This window comes from Phyllostomus discolor, chromosome 11 (assembly GCF_004126475.2).
Source record: "Phyllostomus discolor isolate MPI-MPIP mPhyDis1 chromosome 11, mPhyDis1.pri.v3, whole genome shotgun sequence".
NCBI classification, from domain to species: domain Eukaryota; kingdom Metazoa; phylum Chordata; class Mammalia; order Chiroptera; family Phyllostomidae; genus Phyllostomus; species Phyllostomus discolor.
The window spans coordinates 93,710,806-93,727,740 of record NC_040913.2 but is presented as its reverse complement, the minus strand read 5'-3'; the positions used below and the strand labels follow the sequence as shown (position 1 = coordinate 93,727,740).

Sequence of the window (16,935 nt, the reverse complement as noted above, 5' to 3'; positions counted from 1 at the left end):
GGAGGGGGCGTGAGGGCACGGACGGAGTTACGTCTCCCCGGTTCTGGGAATTGCAATGGGAATTAAATGAAAATCAGCAACGCACGACCGATTGGGGTCGACTGGCCCCACGAGACGAGTTCACACGCCTCGCCCTAGGTGTGTCAGAGCTTCCTGACGGTTCCCAGCTGTGTTCTCGCGCTGCGCACGCCGTCCCGAGCACGTGTGCTCACGCACACACATGTATGTGCGGTCTAGACCCCTTCCTTCGTCCCGGTGAACCCTCGGATCCAAACTCTACAGGCCCAGGTGCGGTCACTACCAGGGCCTGGGTCTGCTCCCACGTGGGGCACGGGGCCACGTCAGCGGTCACCTTCACCAGAGCCGGTGCCGGTGGCGCCCGGCTGGCATCCAGCCCGGCCTGTGTGGGCCGGGATCGTGGCCTCCCACTGCGGCGTGGACGGAGCTGGAGAGCGTGATGCCGAGGGGGACAGGCCGGCCAGTGAATGGCAGACACCATGTGATCTCACCCGTACGAGGAATCTGGTGAACAAGATACACTAACGAGCAAAACAGGCCGGGAGGCAGGGAAACTCGGAACAGAATGACGGTGACCAGAGTGGGGGGAGGGGATCACGGGGGAAAGAAGGGGAGGGGCCGGCCGAAGAACATGTATGGGTGACCCCCGGACATGGACAACAGGGTGGGGCTGGACTGTGGGAGTCGGGGGTGGGCTGGGTGGAGGAGGTCGAGGGGGAAAACTGGGGCAACTGTAACAGAGCAACAATAAGAAATGTTAAAAGAGAAAAAAAGAAATTTAATGTCACCCATCTTGTCGGCTGGTTCAGACTAATCTGCCTCTTATTCAGATTTCTTAATGGAGACTTTGCTCTGTGAGGGCCTCTCTGATTCAGAGTTTGCAGATTTCTGTCTTTTTAAAAAATGTCTTGATGTGCAAATGCTTTTAAAAGGTCGTCAGGTCCTCTGAAGTACAGTTTCGTTTCACAGCAGGAGGATGGACTTCGCATGGACTGGCCAGGTGCTGGACTCTTGCACGGTGAGAAGCTGGGTGCAGAGGACAACGCCGGACTTCATGTTCAGTAACATTCTAAGGCTGGTGTTTCAAGGGCATTTGTACAGGAGACAAGACCCACCGACACGGCGCACTTTACCCAAGGGGGCGTTTCGGTCCTTCGGTTCCCGGAGGGATGGCTTTGCACGAGCTGACCGTGCCGGGCTTGGAAAAGGGAAACAGGGAAATAATAATGACCTGACCAGATTGGAGGAATGTCACCTAATTTTAGACCCAATGTGTTCTTTTGTTTCTCAGTTTTCTGGGAGCAGCAGTGATTACACATGTTGGCACCGGCCGCCCGCAGGCTGTGTGAGCACAAACAAGTCGTTCTGCTGCAGTTCCTCGTGCGAAATGAGGAGCTCACTGCCCGTGGACGTTAGTGCGCTCACAAGGGTGGTGCGAGGTGTGCAGCACACCCCGTAGGCTAGCGAGTGATTGTAATGTAAATGTCGTGGCACCACCTCCCTGGCTTCAGATCATTCTACACAAAACATCCGTCCTTTTCGTTCACGATCAAAAGCCGTAAGTTGGTTTGGCACCACATGGTCCTGTTCCTGTGGGAGACACACGGCCCTTCTCCCGAGTGGGCTCGGTGAGGGGGCCGTGGCTGCTGGTTTTCCGTGGGGCCTGAGTCGGGTCCACGCACGGGAGCACTCGGCTTCCTCCGAGAGCCTGGGTCTCATCTGCCCGGCCTGGGCAGGCGTGGCCGGGACCTGGACACTGTCGGCTGCTTGGCAGGTTCTGCCAGAACGCGGCTGGAGCCGGTGCCAGCGATCCTATTTGTGGCCCATTAGTGAGATGAGAGCGCTAATCCATTGCACAGAGGAGCCGAACAGCTGTCAGATGGCGGGCCGTGCCCATTGCAGCCGAGCTCTGCTGAGCAGGCTCCTCCGCGGGCTCCGCTTCGGACTGGAAGGTGCTCCTCGCCCCCACCAGACGCAGCCGGTGACGCCCACGGTGCCTGTGTCCGCAGGGGGCACAACTAGTGACCACACTCGCTGCCCACCATTGGGCCCCCAGGGGCCTCGTCACCGCACTCCAAGTGACACGAGGTGGGGGCAGTTAAGTGGGGACCAGTACATGTCCTGTGGAAATTATTTCTGATGCTCAACTCTTTCCCTCCCAACCACATAAAAGTTGTATCTCGGCAGCCACGTCTTGGTGATAAATCGCCGGCTGCCCGCTCCCTGGGCATTGGCAGGTGGAAATAGGGACTTGGGTTAGGTGGCTGGTGTTCCAGGTTAAACTGAGGGTTTAAGGAGTGCCTGGGGGCCGAGGTCAGAGAGCAAGGGGGGCCTGGGACCCGGTGGGTGCAGGGCGGGGAGTGCACACTTGGTGGCTGTGCCGGCCACACAGATGCAAAGGGCACGTCTGAAGCGGACTGTCCGTGAGTAACAGCACGAACCATGCTGACTGCCGGCTGGACAGTGATTTCATTCCCTGACACACCCGAGTGGCTGGGTGTGGGACTTGGTGACAGCAGGAGAGTCAGCCTCTTCTCCCTCCCCCTGTGCACCTGCTGTTCCGACTGTGCACCAGACGACCGTGGATGACAGGTCCTGCGGAGGGGCTGCCTCTGGAGGAGCAGACGTCTGCCCTTGTCAATAAAGTTTTATTGGAACACAGCTCGGTCGCCTGAGCACCGCCTCCAGCTGTTTCCATGCCGAAGGAGCAGGTGCTACAGAGACACAGGTGGTCACCATCCGGCCCCTTCGAGGAAAAGCCGGTCTGATCTCCGCGGTGACACCACCCCTGGGTGCAGCTCCCACTCGGCAGCGCGCTGACCTCGGGAGAGCCGCCTCGCCGCCTGGGCAGCGCTGCACGACGGAAGCACCTGCTTGTCCAGTCTGAAGGGTCCATGGAAGTGAATCGTGCTGCAGTCTTTCCTGTTGCAGAATGTTGTTAACCGGACATTCTGGTTTAACGGGCTCAGGTGGCACCTTGCACCCAGGTTGCCGAGAACCAAAGACTTGAATTAATTGCGGCTCCAGTGCCGCCTCAAGTCCGTTACGACACGTTAGTGCCTGTAGTGCTGCAGTGTGACGCTGCGTCCCACCCGCCGTTCGCACCGAGACCGCAAATGGTTGGCGCTGATTCTGCACGGCAGCTCGCAAAGGAAGCGACACCTCGTTTAAGGGTTAGGAACCCCGGCGGTAAGTGCGCTGTACAGGGTTCCGTGTGAACACACGCTAGCTCGTCCCTTCGACTCGGGGAACGTAAAATGACACGGCGGTGGTTTCTCGCCACGGCCCTCAGGTGAGTGAGAGGCCACGGCTGCTCTCTGGTCCCCGCACCTGCGCTCTCCCCCTCCGGGAACAGCCGAGCAGGTAGGTAACGCCCGGCACCCGCGTCAGGGCCGGGGCGGGCGGGAAGGGCGTGCGGGGAGGCCGCGGCCGAGGGTGAACGTCTCAGAGAAGAGAAACGAAGGCGGGAGCGCTGAAACCCCCCTTTTCTGAGGTAGGGTGGGTCACACTTCTGAGCTGAAGTGGGTGCAGGGTTTCTGACCTCGTTCCTGCCCGAGAGCACCCGCTGGTCACCTCGCACACCCGCCGGGCGGAAGGCGGGAGGGGGAAACCGAGGCCCCGCACCCCGGCTGCCGGCTCCCCTCTCCCCTCCTTCCCCAGGGCGGCCTCTGGCCCACGAGTCTAGCACATAGGAGCGCATTGTAGGAAACAAAATGCATGCCTGGCCGGAAACCAGTGCGTAGGGTTACAATGACCGCTGGAACTCCATCGGACGCATACGAATGCCCGTGGCCGTCCACAGCCCCCGCAGGCCCCGCTCCTCTCGTTAAACGGCGTCTCCGCCCACCGGGGACGGGAAGAAGGAGAAGGCGATATTCTGAGAGAACCCAGGCCGGAGATTCTGGGGGGAAGCTGGGGAAGCCAGCGAGAGGCCACCCGGAAAGGGTGCCCCGTGCTCTGGCCACGGGGCAGGCGCTGCGGCAGCTCCGATCCTCGGTTGTTGTCGGCTTTTAGCAAGAAGACTTGGGAGAACACAGAGCAAGGCACGGACATTAGCTTTCTTTGTCCGCAAGTTCAGTGTCGCTTCCGAATGTCATCATTCTGACCAACGCTCGGACACAAGGAGAGGTGTTTCCTAGTTCGGTCTACATTGCTCTGATTAGCACTGACAAATACAGAGGGAAATAAGCCATCGAAGTGATAAGAAATCACCGATTACAGAAGAGGCAGACTCAAAGTGCAACTCTACGGGATGCCTTTTCCCAGTCATCGATGAAACCAATGTCCCGTTTTGTTGGAGCTGAGAACAGACCCGTGATCGACCGCCTCCCAGATCACGGGCCCTGCAGGGTCAGCGCCCCACCTGTTATTCAAGACAGACGGAGGCTGCTGTTTTCTGGCCACAGTTAAAGAACACAATAAAAGGGAAAGGGGAAAAAAACTACCTGAGAAGTTTGGAAACTTTTCAGACTAACGGGCCCTCTGAACATAAGCTTAGATTTAGCAACACGGATGCCTGTTTGACCTTGAGTGACCCACCGACCTTCGGCGGCAAGAATATCGGAGATGGCGGTGCGTGCGTGCAGATTGAGTTTTGAGATACTGAGTGCAGAGTTGGGGATGAAAATGAGCTCGGAGTCTCCTGCAGGCAGACGCGAGAACTCTGCAGAGGACCGAACATCTGGATCTCCTCTCTCTCTCATTTTCATCCGTCTCTCTATCATTTTCATCTGTCTCTCTCTCTCTTTATCATTTCCATCCATCTCTCTGTCATTTTCATTCGTCTCTATCATTTTCATCTCTATCATTTTCATCTCTCCCTCACTATCATTTCCATCCGCCTCTCTCTCTCTGTGTCATTTTCATCTCTCTCTCTATCACCTGGCACTGATCTCACTGTTCAGGGTGAAGTGTTTGCTAAAACGTCACTCGTTCCATCTGGCTGCGGATGGACTGTGTTTCACGGGAGGGACACATCCCCCCCCAAAAGGCCTGAGGAAGGGAGGTGTTTCTCTGATTCCCCAAAACTGAAACGACTTGGATTCATCTGCCAAATTGCGATATATTTTTGTCCTGATTTAAAGATTTAAATTGTTCATGTTCGCTTCCAGCGTTCTCGGGTCCTTCGCACTCAGGCCCCTGCCAATGCCCGTGTTTCTGCCCGCCCCCCCCGTCCACCTCATCTGTCACCTGTCCCCTGCCTTGCCTCCAACAACCCATCTATAACGGGGAGCGAGGGTAAAGAATGTAATTTCCCAATTTCCCTCTCCCTCAGTGAGCGCTGTCCTGCAGGCTTGTTGTGTTGGAATAAAGAACGAATAAATCACAAACCAAACAGCAGAAAAAGTGCCTGCTTGCACGCGCTGAGACTTGAGAAACATGTGAAGTCACACCGGCCGCAGTGCGCAGCGTGCCAGCTCGTGATGCACCACCAAGTTCCACGCACGCGTTGTGAGCCGGGATGGATTTTTTTTTTTTGGCATGCTCACTTGGCAAAGCACAGAAGCATCAAGGATTTGTCATTTTTTTTAACGACATAAAAAGACAAAGCGACCCAAAGCACAGAGAAAGTGGGCTGGAGGCAGGCAGACACAGGTGTCCCGGGAGTGAGACGGCAAAGGGGACGTTCATACCCACTGAGGGGGTGTCGGCATCCAAGACGAGTGCCCGGTGACTCTCGAGGGGGCGGGAAGAGCCAGACGCCATGCTTCTCGCCGCCACTGCCTGGGCCAGCTCCGCGGAACCAGAAGAACACGTTCGAATGTTATGCACCAGGTACGGAGCCCAGCGGTTGCAGCCACCGATGCGCCGTGAGACCCTACCAGCTTGGGGGCGGGGCTGCACCTCCTTCCTTTTACAGGGAGGGACACCGTGCAACCAACATGGAGTGACGTCCCCGGGGTCGAGGGCATAGTGACAGGAGGGCCGGATTATGGGGACTCGGACCACGCCCTGGTGCCCACACACACACTCGGATTGCTCACTCCCCCCCCACCCCCCCGACACTGTCACTCCTGGCACCCACAGGGCAGACCGCCGAGGTCGGTGGGGCTTGACGGAGAGTGCTCCGTGGAGGGGGCGTGGCAGCCAGGAGAAGGAGAGAGGCCCACACAGTCACCGTGTCTCATGACTTTTGCCCACAGAAGTTCTCTTGGAGGAACAACCAACGTTTATTTTTCAAACTTCACCTGAGAACACTTATTACCAAAGGCATACACTTATGAACTTGGAGCAATCTATCTAGGACACAAGATAGTTTTAAGAAACAAAAATCAATGAAAAGTAACAAAACAGTCTTGGGAGAGGAGTAAGGTACAAAGGATAACACTTGAATGATGGTCCAGAGGAAATGTTTTAGGAAATTCAGCTCCGATTACAGTGGCGCCCCAGTCCCACTCATGACAGGTCCCAGAGCTCCCGGCCCGGAACTCGGGGGCCAGTCACGCTGATCCACGCTGGCACTCGCTCCGGCACGCGACGAGCACCTGGTGACGAAGCGTTTTCTCCTGCACGGCATCGCCGTGGCTCACGGAAGTTCCAGCAAGTGCGACGCGCCCCCAGCAAGCACCGCGAGTGGAAACATTTTTTATTCTCGTCAAAGTGCAGCGAGTACAGGGTCTGACGAGTTCCGAAGCCGACGAGTCCCGGGGTGTGGCCAGACTTGGGTTGGGAATGATCCCCAAGGACAAATGTCAACCAGTACTTATGTCGCTACTGCATAGAGATTTTGAAGACGCCTTTTCCATGGAATTAATGTGCTTGTATTCCATGGAGCCGGGCTGCTGTTTTCATGAGGCCATTTCTGGTGGGTACGCACAGTCTCCTGTCATTTCCAGCGGCGCTGCTGGCCGCAGAGCCCACACACAGCCATTCGGAGGGACACTGGGGGACTCCTAATCCCCTGGCTTCATTTCTCAGTCTCTGGGAAAGCGCCCGAGCCCCGCTGACGAACACTAGGTGCCCCGGCATCTTTAGAGATTCCCCTCTTTAGGACGTTGGTTATTTGGGTTTTTAATGCTCATAGCAACAAGCTAAATGACACAATTTTAGGAGGAAACACCCGGTGATCCTTCTTCCCGACCACTCCAGCTCTTCCCCGAGGTGACATACATGAACACTCGAGGTAGCCCTCGATGCTCTCCTGAGCAGTTATATAATTACTATGTGTGTGCTATACACACGCGTGCACACACATGTGTGTGTCTACATACCTACGCAAGCATCCCTTTTAAAGTGGTTGCGCTGCAACAGGATCAGAGTACACGGGTGCGCACTGGCGTGCTGCCCGGACAAAGGGGAACTCAGCGTGTCTCAGCGTGTTAGCGCGGTCTCCGGTGGACAGCCGCCCGCGCCCCTTCCCCGTCGCCGTCCTCACTGTCCTCCCCGGCAGGGAGCGCCGCCCCGCCAGGTGGGTCCCTCCCGCGCCCCACGGCTTAATTCGGGCTGAGTTTGGATAATCACCTCAAGGGAGAAATAAACCGGTGCTGACATTCTAAATAAAGCCTGGAGCTTGAAGGGTAATCATCTCGCTGCTCTTTTTAAAATCCACAGCCCTGGGTGTGAAAGGAAAGAAAATTCCGCCTGTGAGATGTGTCAGCGGGAAATGCCAAACACACCCAGCGAGCCAGAGTGCGCTCCTGGGAGAGGTTCTCACCGCCCGCCCCCGCCCGCCCCCGCCCCCACGGTCGGTCGCTGCTCAGCCAAGGTCTGCCCGTGGACAAGACTCACGCTCCGGGTGCCGGAGGGAACGTGAGCCATTCGCTTGCACAGAGAGAATGTGTCATCGGTGACGTTAGTGCATTTCAGGTTTTCACGGGTTTAACTTAATGACCTGCATAGAGCCTGTTGTTTTTGCAGGGAGGCAGTGGACACATATTGCAGATCACATGACCTCTTTGTTTTGAACGAATTTTAGTGCTTTTTGGGGGGAAACTTCTGGATGGGAGGGGCTGTTAACCAGAGAGAAGAGTCCTCTTCGCGTTAGTGAGAGGTGGCACTTAGGAGCAGCGCTCCTTTTAGGGTTTCAGGGGAGACATACCAACTCCCGGATGGAAGTAATCTGAGGCCGAGAGCAGATTTTCTTTTTAATCAAAAAATGCTTTTGAGTGTTTGCTTTGTGCCAGATGCCAAGGGTTCGATGTTTTCCCGGAGCCGGTCCCTGCACTCGGGCGGGGGCGCTCGGGGGTGGGGAGGAGAGCGACCTCGGGGCGCGTCTGCGGCAGGAGGCCGGGCTCAGAGCTCGGAGGACTCAGAAGCCACCCAAGCCGGGAGTCCCCGCCCCCAGCCTTCTCTGTCTGCATTTCGGAGGCCACACCGCGATTCCAAAGGTCAAAAGGGGGCGGAATTGGAAAATGGAAGATGCGCAACCTAAAACGCTGCCTGCCGTTCCCTGGTCCAGTCACCCGGGGTCAGCCTTTCCTTGACCGCCGTCCCAGAGGCGGGGCCCCCAAACCCGGGCAGCCCCGCCCTTGCCCCCCGACACACGCAGGTCACAGGGGCCGTGCTGCGATCTCCCCGGAGAGCCAGGGCCCCGGCGGGCCCCCCACCCCCCGGGCGCCCCTTCAGCCTCTCTGCTGTCATCGTCCTGTCCACATGCCGTCCCCACCCAACGGCTGACAGTCCTCAACAGTCCCTGGCCTGTCGCTCACCGTTGCCCAGACTCCTCCCTCCTGGGCAGACGCTCCCGGCCCCTGCCTGCCCCGGGGACTTCGGTTCAGGCCCTTGGGCCCGGAGGCCGCGCTGAGCACGTGCGCGCGCGGATTGATCCCAGAGGCGCGGCCCACGCATCAGCTCTGCGGGATCCCTCTGGACCCCGTGCGGACCGACCTTCCCTTTCGTCCATAGCTTGTCAGCCCCGTGTGCACTGTCAGCGCGGACGACGCTCCTTGCTCCTGCAAGCTCCCCGCGTGGCCTTCGCCAGCCCTGCGGGGCGGGCACCGCCGGCCTTTCCGTGCCCAGCAGCGCGGAGCTCGGCGCTGGGTCCCCGGGAGGCGCTCCGTGGAGAGAAGGGCGGAGTGTTCCCTGCATCACCACACCCACCCTGTGTGTGCGCGCAGTTCCCTGGGTGTGCGCACACGTGCACGCGTGTGTATGTATCTCTGCACTGCGTGTCTGCGCATGCACCAGTACACTGGAGTACGTAAGAAGACACCGAGTGATTGATTGGTCAAGAATTACAACTTCTGGAGAAGCAGACAGACTCCGGTGCAATTTCTCCTTTCACTGTTCACTAGCAGCGAGCTCCCGGCCAATGAGGTGACGGCAAAGTGGCTCCCTCGCTTCCTCCAGCTGATGGTATTAGCTGCTTTCACTCCACTTACAGAAATCTGGTGAGGGAGGATCTGACCACAAAATGTAAACACGATCTCATATCATTCTAGGCACATCTATCTATCTATCTATCTATCCATCCATCCATCCATCTCTGTATTTCTCGCCCCCAAAGATACGCACGCCTTAGCAAGCAGCACATAACGCCATGACTGATGGAGTGCGTGATTCTGAGACGAAAAAAAGACGCGCTGGAGAGAGAAAAATGTGTTGCAGAGCATCTGTAACCCTGGGGAGTCTCCCGGGCCTCTTCACGGGCAATTGCCTTTCTCTCTCCAGCTAATGAGCTGCTGTGCGTGGGGCGCGACTTCCGGCCACGGGCAGCGCTCCGCTGCCGGGAGTGTCCAGCGCCCCTCAGGGCGCCCCCAGTGCGCCCTCTCCCCGTTAGAGCAGGGTCGAACGCTCCCACGTTCCTGCAGACCTCACGCACAGAATGCGAGGCCGATGTCACCAAAGACGGCGCCTGGGAGGCCTGAGATAAATGTTGGGGGTGGGAAATTAGTCTTTTCTGATAAACATACTTGACTGCTACACGTGCGGTTAAAATTTATTCCTTTTTAACAAAAATTCTTTTCTCCCTTTCTATCATGTCTGCCAGCATTTTAAAAGAAATGTAAAAGAGAATAGGTTTCTTTTTTCTTATCAGTTTTGTCTTAATAATCTAATTAACCTTCCTTCTGCCCTCCCAAACAATTACTGCAAAAGTGAATATTTATGTCGAAATATGCATATGATTTTCACTCCAATTTCCTTATAAAACCTGTTATTCCACGGATAACGCTTCGGTGGGTGTTCAAAGACAGTTGGGCTCCCCACGCACGGCCCGGCCCCACGCTGCTGAGAAACACTCTGTATGCAGAAAGTGCTGGTCCTGGCGAACGCACGGGGGACCTGTTACCTGCCTCCCAGGGCCGGTGCTTTCTGTGCCCGCAGAAGGTGTGTTACGTATGAAAACTATACTTCACACAAAGCACCGTGTGATAAAAATTCAATCAGTGCCAAAGCAAAGTTGTTTCACCTGAAAGAAATCTAACTAGTCCACCTAAATCATGGCAAACAATGCTTGTAAACTAAGTGTTTAAAATACAGCCAAGTCTTACTAAAGGTCAATGTGCAAAAACCACCACATCGTTGGTGAGGCATTTGAAACGATACTCGGGACAAACACAGTGATATGAGTGAACAAAGTGAATATCACCTGAAAGCCAATCAGACATCAGAGCCAGAGTCGCTGATACTTGAAGCTGGAGGGATTCCATCCGATACTCACCAGTGTTTCTAACATGCAGTTCACTGTTTCACCAGCGAGAAAATTGATTGGGAAATTGAGGGGTTCTCTTTGTAAAAGTGAAGAAATGAAGAGAACGGAGTGGCAGGCTCTTTGGGGCACGACCTCTAAATGAGCACGTGTCACCAAGTGTGCCTGTGCCCCGGTCTGCCGACTGCCGCACCTTGTTGTGCGCACTTGCTATGAGGACGCTTGCCAGTGTTGGCACGCCATGCCAATGTTCTGACCTACGTGATTTTTTAGTCTCATGAGCTCGATAAACAAAAGTCACTTTCTCATAACTTAGATCTTGAGGAGAGAAGGTCAGCAAATAGAAGTACGGGAATAAAGGCTACTCACATCCATTGCACTTTAGTGTCGGGCAGATACAGGAATTTCAATGGCACTCTGTCTTATTGTAAATTATGCCTACCCATCAGTATTTTCTTTCATAAACCTACCAAGGAAATGTTGCCACTTCTTTGGTTTGTTGTGGAGAAGAATGTTTAATGGTGGAGCTAGTATGTAAATTAGTACAAAACACTGTCAGGTTAGTAACTTCAATGTCATTATTCTTACCTTCCTTTCACCAAGAATCTATAAACTTGGTAAGACCCTGAAGGGCTCCATCTTTAGTAAGTTAGTGTGAAATTTATAACTATTCCCCTTTGATTTCCAGGGATAAATTAAATGAATACATTTATTAGAATATTTTATTGTTTTCATGCTCATCATGCAGATTAATATTTCCACGAATCAATAATAATTAATGTAAATGATAACAATTCCAAAGCACTGCCGGAAACCTAAAAAGGCCAGTGCCCAGATTAAGTTTGTTACCGAGGTTATAGTGTTCAGTCAGATTCGCAGTTTGGAAGCTTTCCTCCAAGTCAGGCAAATAAATTTAAATGAAAAAATTAGGTATCAATCTGATGATATTAAACAAATTTTAGCTTCAGTTGGAAGAAAACAATGCTAGATCAAGGAGTAAATTACATACATTTGTACATGCTGATTTAGCATTCTCTCTACAAATTAAATTTCCCCCGGATGTCTGGGGTGGAGGAGCAACCTCCCGCTGCCCCACTTAGCTCATGGTAGTGGTCGGTGGGTGGCCCCGTCCCAGTGACAGCTGATGTGAAGTGGGGACCTGAGTTATTCCAATGACTCGGCGCCTCGGTGCCAAAAGGATGACCGGCGTTCTTCTGACGACGGTCATCGGGCTGCTTTATGTTATGTTTAATGATTATTTCACATATTTCATACACGCAGTTTATAATGATACCTCACTTTCTCCAGCGGCATCACCTCCGTGCGTTGGAGTTGCATCTAAACTCACTCCGGGGGCCGCTGTACATAAACCAGCTGTGCTTAGGATGAAAGTTTTACACTCTTCTGGATAAATTCTCCAGTCTTTCATCTTCTCTTCAGACGATAATTACTGTTTTTCTCCAGAGAGTACAAACCCATTTTCTCAGGAGACCTTTGAGCTAATCGAGAAATACCTTAATACCAATATTAAACATTGTAAACAACTTTGGTGTTGCTGACGGAGCACTTCTTTGATTAGCTCTCTCCCTTTGAAAACAAAGGTTTGCATTTGCTTGCAAACAGACTGTCTTTGGATGTTCCTATTTAAATATAAGTTTCAAACTGAAAGCGCTTCCCAGGGCCAACGCTGGGAAAGCCGCACCTGTCACGGATGCTCCTCTTCACTGTTCACGTTGGTTTTCTACTGTTTTTAGGAAACGGATCAATATTTGCTGGACAGAGATAACGCCCCCGATTGTCCCTGCTGTGTCGCCATGGTGAGCAGCCATACCTGCAGGGATGGCTCAGCGAGGAGATTCGATGGAATCGCTCCTTTGGCAGCCAACCACTCCTGGGCAGTGTCCCCACAACGGGGTCTCGTCTCGGGACACCCAGCAGACACACTACTCAAGCACCAGCCTCCCCTGGGTGGGGGGGAGGGGCAGGGCCAGGCAAATGGGGCAGCGTCACCCCCTTCTCCACACAGGCCCCACGTGATGATATCTCACAAGTGACACTGGCTTCACTGCTCACTGGGGCAGGCTGCCTTAGAAACCCCCCTTTTTTTGTAAAAAGGAGATTGTGTGAAGTTAAGGTACCTAGGAAGTAGCAGGTACAAGAGAATCTGAAAGAGAATAGCACTTAGGAATCTTAAAGAAGCCTGTTACTCTCCAGACGTTAAATGACTCCCCACAGTCAATGCCCGGCTTAACCATGATTCACCCTCTCAGGCCAGCGAGGCTGGTTGCCACGGAAACACCGCGGCCTCGACGCCACCGGAGTCAGGACAGTCGACCGCCCTGAGCATCACCCCATGCAAGACTGGCAATGGGAGGGCCGGTTGGTCTGTCTGGACGCGTGCACAGAGGACGGCCCATCCTGACACGTTCCGCGACCGCACAGCAGCTCCGTTCAGGGGCGCACGGCGCCCGGAGACCCAGTTCTCCACAAAGGGTTTTGCCCAAGGGCGCCGAGTACGCGGAACAAGGATGCACGGGGTGAGACTCCACCCAGGGGACACCCACCGTCCCAGGCGTGTGTTGGTGACAGGGAGGACCCTAAACCCTGACCCAGTCTTTCACCAAGTTCTCTGTAAACTCTGCTAACTCCGGAGTTCATTTATGTTCACGATCACTGCCTCCGTGTCGCACGTGGCAGAAACGTTAGGACATCTAAGTGAAAAAAGACTAAAATAAGCACGCCCCGGCGTTTGCACTTACAGTGTGACTCTCGTCATTTCTGAGCACCAAGCGCTTGGCGCGACCATCTGTGTCACTTTCCCTCTCCGAGGCTGGGCCCTCTTTTATCTTTCTAAATGTTTGCTCTAATGTAGTCCAAAACTGACAGCACGACCCCAAGTTACCTCCTAGATGCAAACCCCCAAACACAGAAACATCCAAAACGCAACCCTGAGGCCTCGCAGGGGCGGGGCAGTGGAATCAAAGGAGTCGTCTCAATGGACAGTTTCAACCGTGAACACAGACGCTCAGGTCACAGAAGGCCCTTCGCTTCAGCGCGGCCGGCATCATCGCCCAACGCAATTCCTAGCAAAACCCATCCGCCTTAGGGATGAACTCTTCACAGAGAGAAAGTGCCTGGACTGGTATGCGAAACCCTCCAAGCTTCCCTGCCGTGTGTCCGAGGACAGACCCCTCTTCCAATGCAAAGAGCTCTCCCCATAAAGGAGAATCGTGAACACACGTCTTGTGCTAGCGACAGCAGACAGCGCTCTCCCGCCGTCGCTGCGCCACTCGAGGGTCGAACGTGCCCGCCACCGCGGCACCGGCGGAACGGCAGCTTGCGCGCGCACACCAACATCTTTAACCCAGACCGTCCGGCAAGCGGCAGCGGTCCGCACAGACCCAGGGGGCGTGCGCAGCGCCCAGAGCGGGTGTGCAAACACAGCGAGGGTCCTACCTTCGTACAGCGCCCGGAAGCCCTGGGCGCTCACGGCGAAGTCGGTGGTGAACCACAGGGTGAGGATGGACCCCGTGCTGACGATGGAGGAGGGCAGCTGAAATCCCGACAACCTGGGTTAAAAAACAAAACAAAACATGAAGACAGTTAAAAAGCAGGAACGTGTTGCCGAAGCTAGTTTGATAAACACCGGTGACTCCTCTTTTCACGGTGGGTCGCTTGTTTGCGACAGGGCATTGGAGGGTGGCACGGCCGTGCGCAAGGCGTCGCCGGCTAAGTGAGTGTCTTTGGTCATCAGAGGCTAAGACAGAGGCTCCGTTTAAGCCGCTGTCTCAAAGGGAGGACATGGGACTGTGGACGTCGGGGAGTCTAGTCTCTCCCCCGCAGGTGTTGCACGAACCCAGGCGCTGCTGCGTCTGCTCTTGTGTTTATGATCTTCCTCCTCAACTGTGTGACGGCGGGTCGCCGCAGCGCCTAGCCGACCTGCGGACCGGTGTTGTGTCCCCACAGTAAACCCCGGTTCCCCTTGAAGACACGCCAGTCACAGAGGAGGAACCAAAAATCAATCACGACCTTGAGCAGAGGTCGAATACATTGATTTTAGTGTTTGGATTCCATGACACACACTTTGAATTTTAAAGGTGTTTTTCACGTATCACTGGGCTTGGGTCTATTTACAAACTTTAATGACGGCGAAGCCAGGACTCCGAATGCATAAACCAGTATAATAATATGCATAATACTTAAATGACGAACAGCTTTCGAAAAGGTCAAAGAGATGCTTTGTCAATTTGTATTTTACCCAAAGTTTGCTAATTAGGCAGTTTGTCTACAGATGTGTGGTTTAATTTAGTCTGAACACAGGCCTCGGATGCCAGAATACGTCAACCTGAACGCTCATTCCCCACAGGAGAGATTCTGGCCTGCCGGCTAGTCCATGGCATTGAACTTAATTACCGTCTCTGTAGGTTGCGGAGTCAAAATAGAAACCAACAAGAAAAAAATGAAAGAACAATCGCCAATCACTAAACAGCACACTTCCAAATCACCCATGCATCAAAGAGAAGGTCTCAAGGGAAATAAAAAAAATACACACTGAACTAAATAAACTTTAAAATACAAGATGTCAAAATTGGGACTTGGCTGAGCAGTGCTGAGAGAAACATTAATAGCACCAAAAATACATCAGAAAAGAAGAAAATTTCACCTTAATCACCCCAGCCCCATTTCAGGAACTCAGAAAAGAAAGGAGAAAATCAATCTGAAGCAAACAGAAAGCAAGAAAGAAAAGATAAGCGCAGAAATCATTACACATTGAAAGCTGGGAGACAACAGAGAAAAACAATTTTGGGGAGGGGAGCTAAGTCTTTGGAAAGGGTTGACACAATAACGAAGGGCTGGGAGGAGCTCCAGACGCCCGCTGGCAGGCACACGGCGGCCAACGTTACCGGGGACCACAGACACAAAACAAACGCGGGCGTGCGGCCCGACTGCTCACGTGCATTTGTCCACCTGACCCGAAGGGGCCGCCTCCTTTCAAAGCACACGACCACAGGTCGCCTGGCAGGACACAGGAGACGGGGCTGACCCCGTGACTATTACACTGCCCCCAGGAGCTCTCCAGCCCCAGGAGCTTTGCAGGAGGACTCCGCCGCCGTGGACTGAGTGTGTGTGTTCCCTCGGATTCACCTGATGAGACCCCCAGGGTGGGGCACCGGGAGGGGGTGAGGGCACCAGGGCCTTGTCCTCGTGGATGGGATGGGTACCTTTCTGGAACGGACCCCAGAGAGCGCCCTTCTGGCACAGGGGGACACAGCAAGGAGACGCCCCCCGTGAAAGGAAGAGCCCCTCCAAGACACTGTGTCACTGGCCCCTCGGTCTGGAACTCCCCAGCCCTGAGAAGTGGGAGGAATGGATACATTTCTACTGTTTGCAGCCCGATGGTGCTCTCTGGCGTTCTGTCAAAGGCACCAAGACAACTCCCCAGGCGCACTGAGACGTCTACCGAACCTTTAAACAATGGGCTCCAACCTCACAGAGTGCCTCCCAGGGAGTGGGAGTGGGTGGAGCACCCCCTGCGTGTTCCACGGCACGGATGTCACCCTATGCACTGAATCGCTGCCCCGAACCCACACAGCGATGCCCTGACTCCCGATGTAGCTGCATTTGAACCCAGGGCTGTGAGAGGGCCAATGAGGCCAAAGGCGGCTGTGAGGCACGGGGCGGGCGGCTGATCCAGTGACACTGGTGGCCGTGGTGAGAGAGGAGGAGGAGGAGAAAGAGACCTCTCTCTTGCACCCCCATACGCACACTGAGTGGAGGTCACATGAGCCCCCGGCGTGCAGGTGTGCGCCGGCGGACAGAGCCCTCACCCGCACTTGAGCACCCCCCACCCGGGCATCAGGTGTCCAGGCCCCGGACTGCGAGGACGTGAGTGTCTGCTGTTGAGGCCCCCGTCCACGGTGTTTCGTGGCAGCAGACCAGCCGACTGAGACATCTGATGCGGAGACCAGACAACAAAGGGGCTAAAAAAAGTACGAATAAACCAATATCCTTCACAAATGCAGGTGCAAACATCCTTAACAAAACCAAAGAAAACAGCAGCAAGCAACATGTAATGAGAGTTCGTCAAAATGACCGAGTGCTGTTTATTACGAGCATGTAAAAATGGCTCCATATTTGAAAAATCAATCCATGTAATGGCCATGATAACAGGCTAAAGAGTCAACTCCAAGGCTGTAATAATCTATGTCAAACGCAACCATCCAGTCGTGAAAAGAACCTTTCAGGGAGATGCGAGCGGAGGAGAACTTCCCCAACGCGGCGGTGCCTGCCCACGACGCACCCCTAGATGATACACATACTCGGTGGGG

General features: G+C 54.4%; 1 protein-coding gene across 1 annotated transcript in view; it reads right to left on the bottom strand.

Annotated features, from left to right (window-relative positions):
• LOC118497255 (CUB and sushi domain-containing protein 1-like) overlaps positions 1–16,935 on the bottom strand; it is a 498,451-nt gene that overhangs the window by 162,563 nt on the left and 318,953 nt on the right. The window contains exon 3 of the mRNA XM_036011115.1: positions 14,063–14,175. Within this exon, the coding sequence (XP_035867008.1) occupies positions 14,063–14,175 (113 nt within the window). The remainder of the gene's footprint in view (positions 1–14,062; positions 14,176–16,935) is intronic.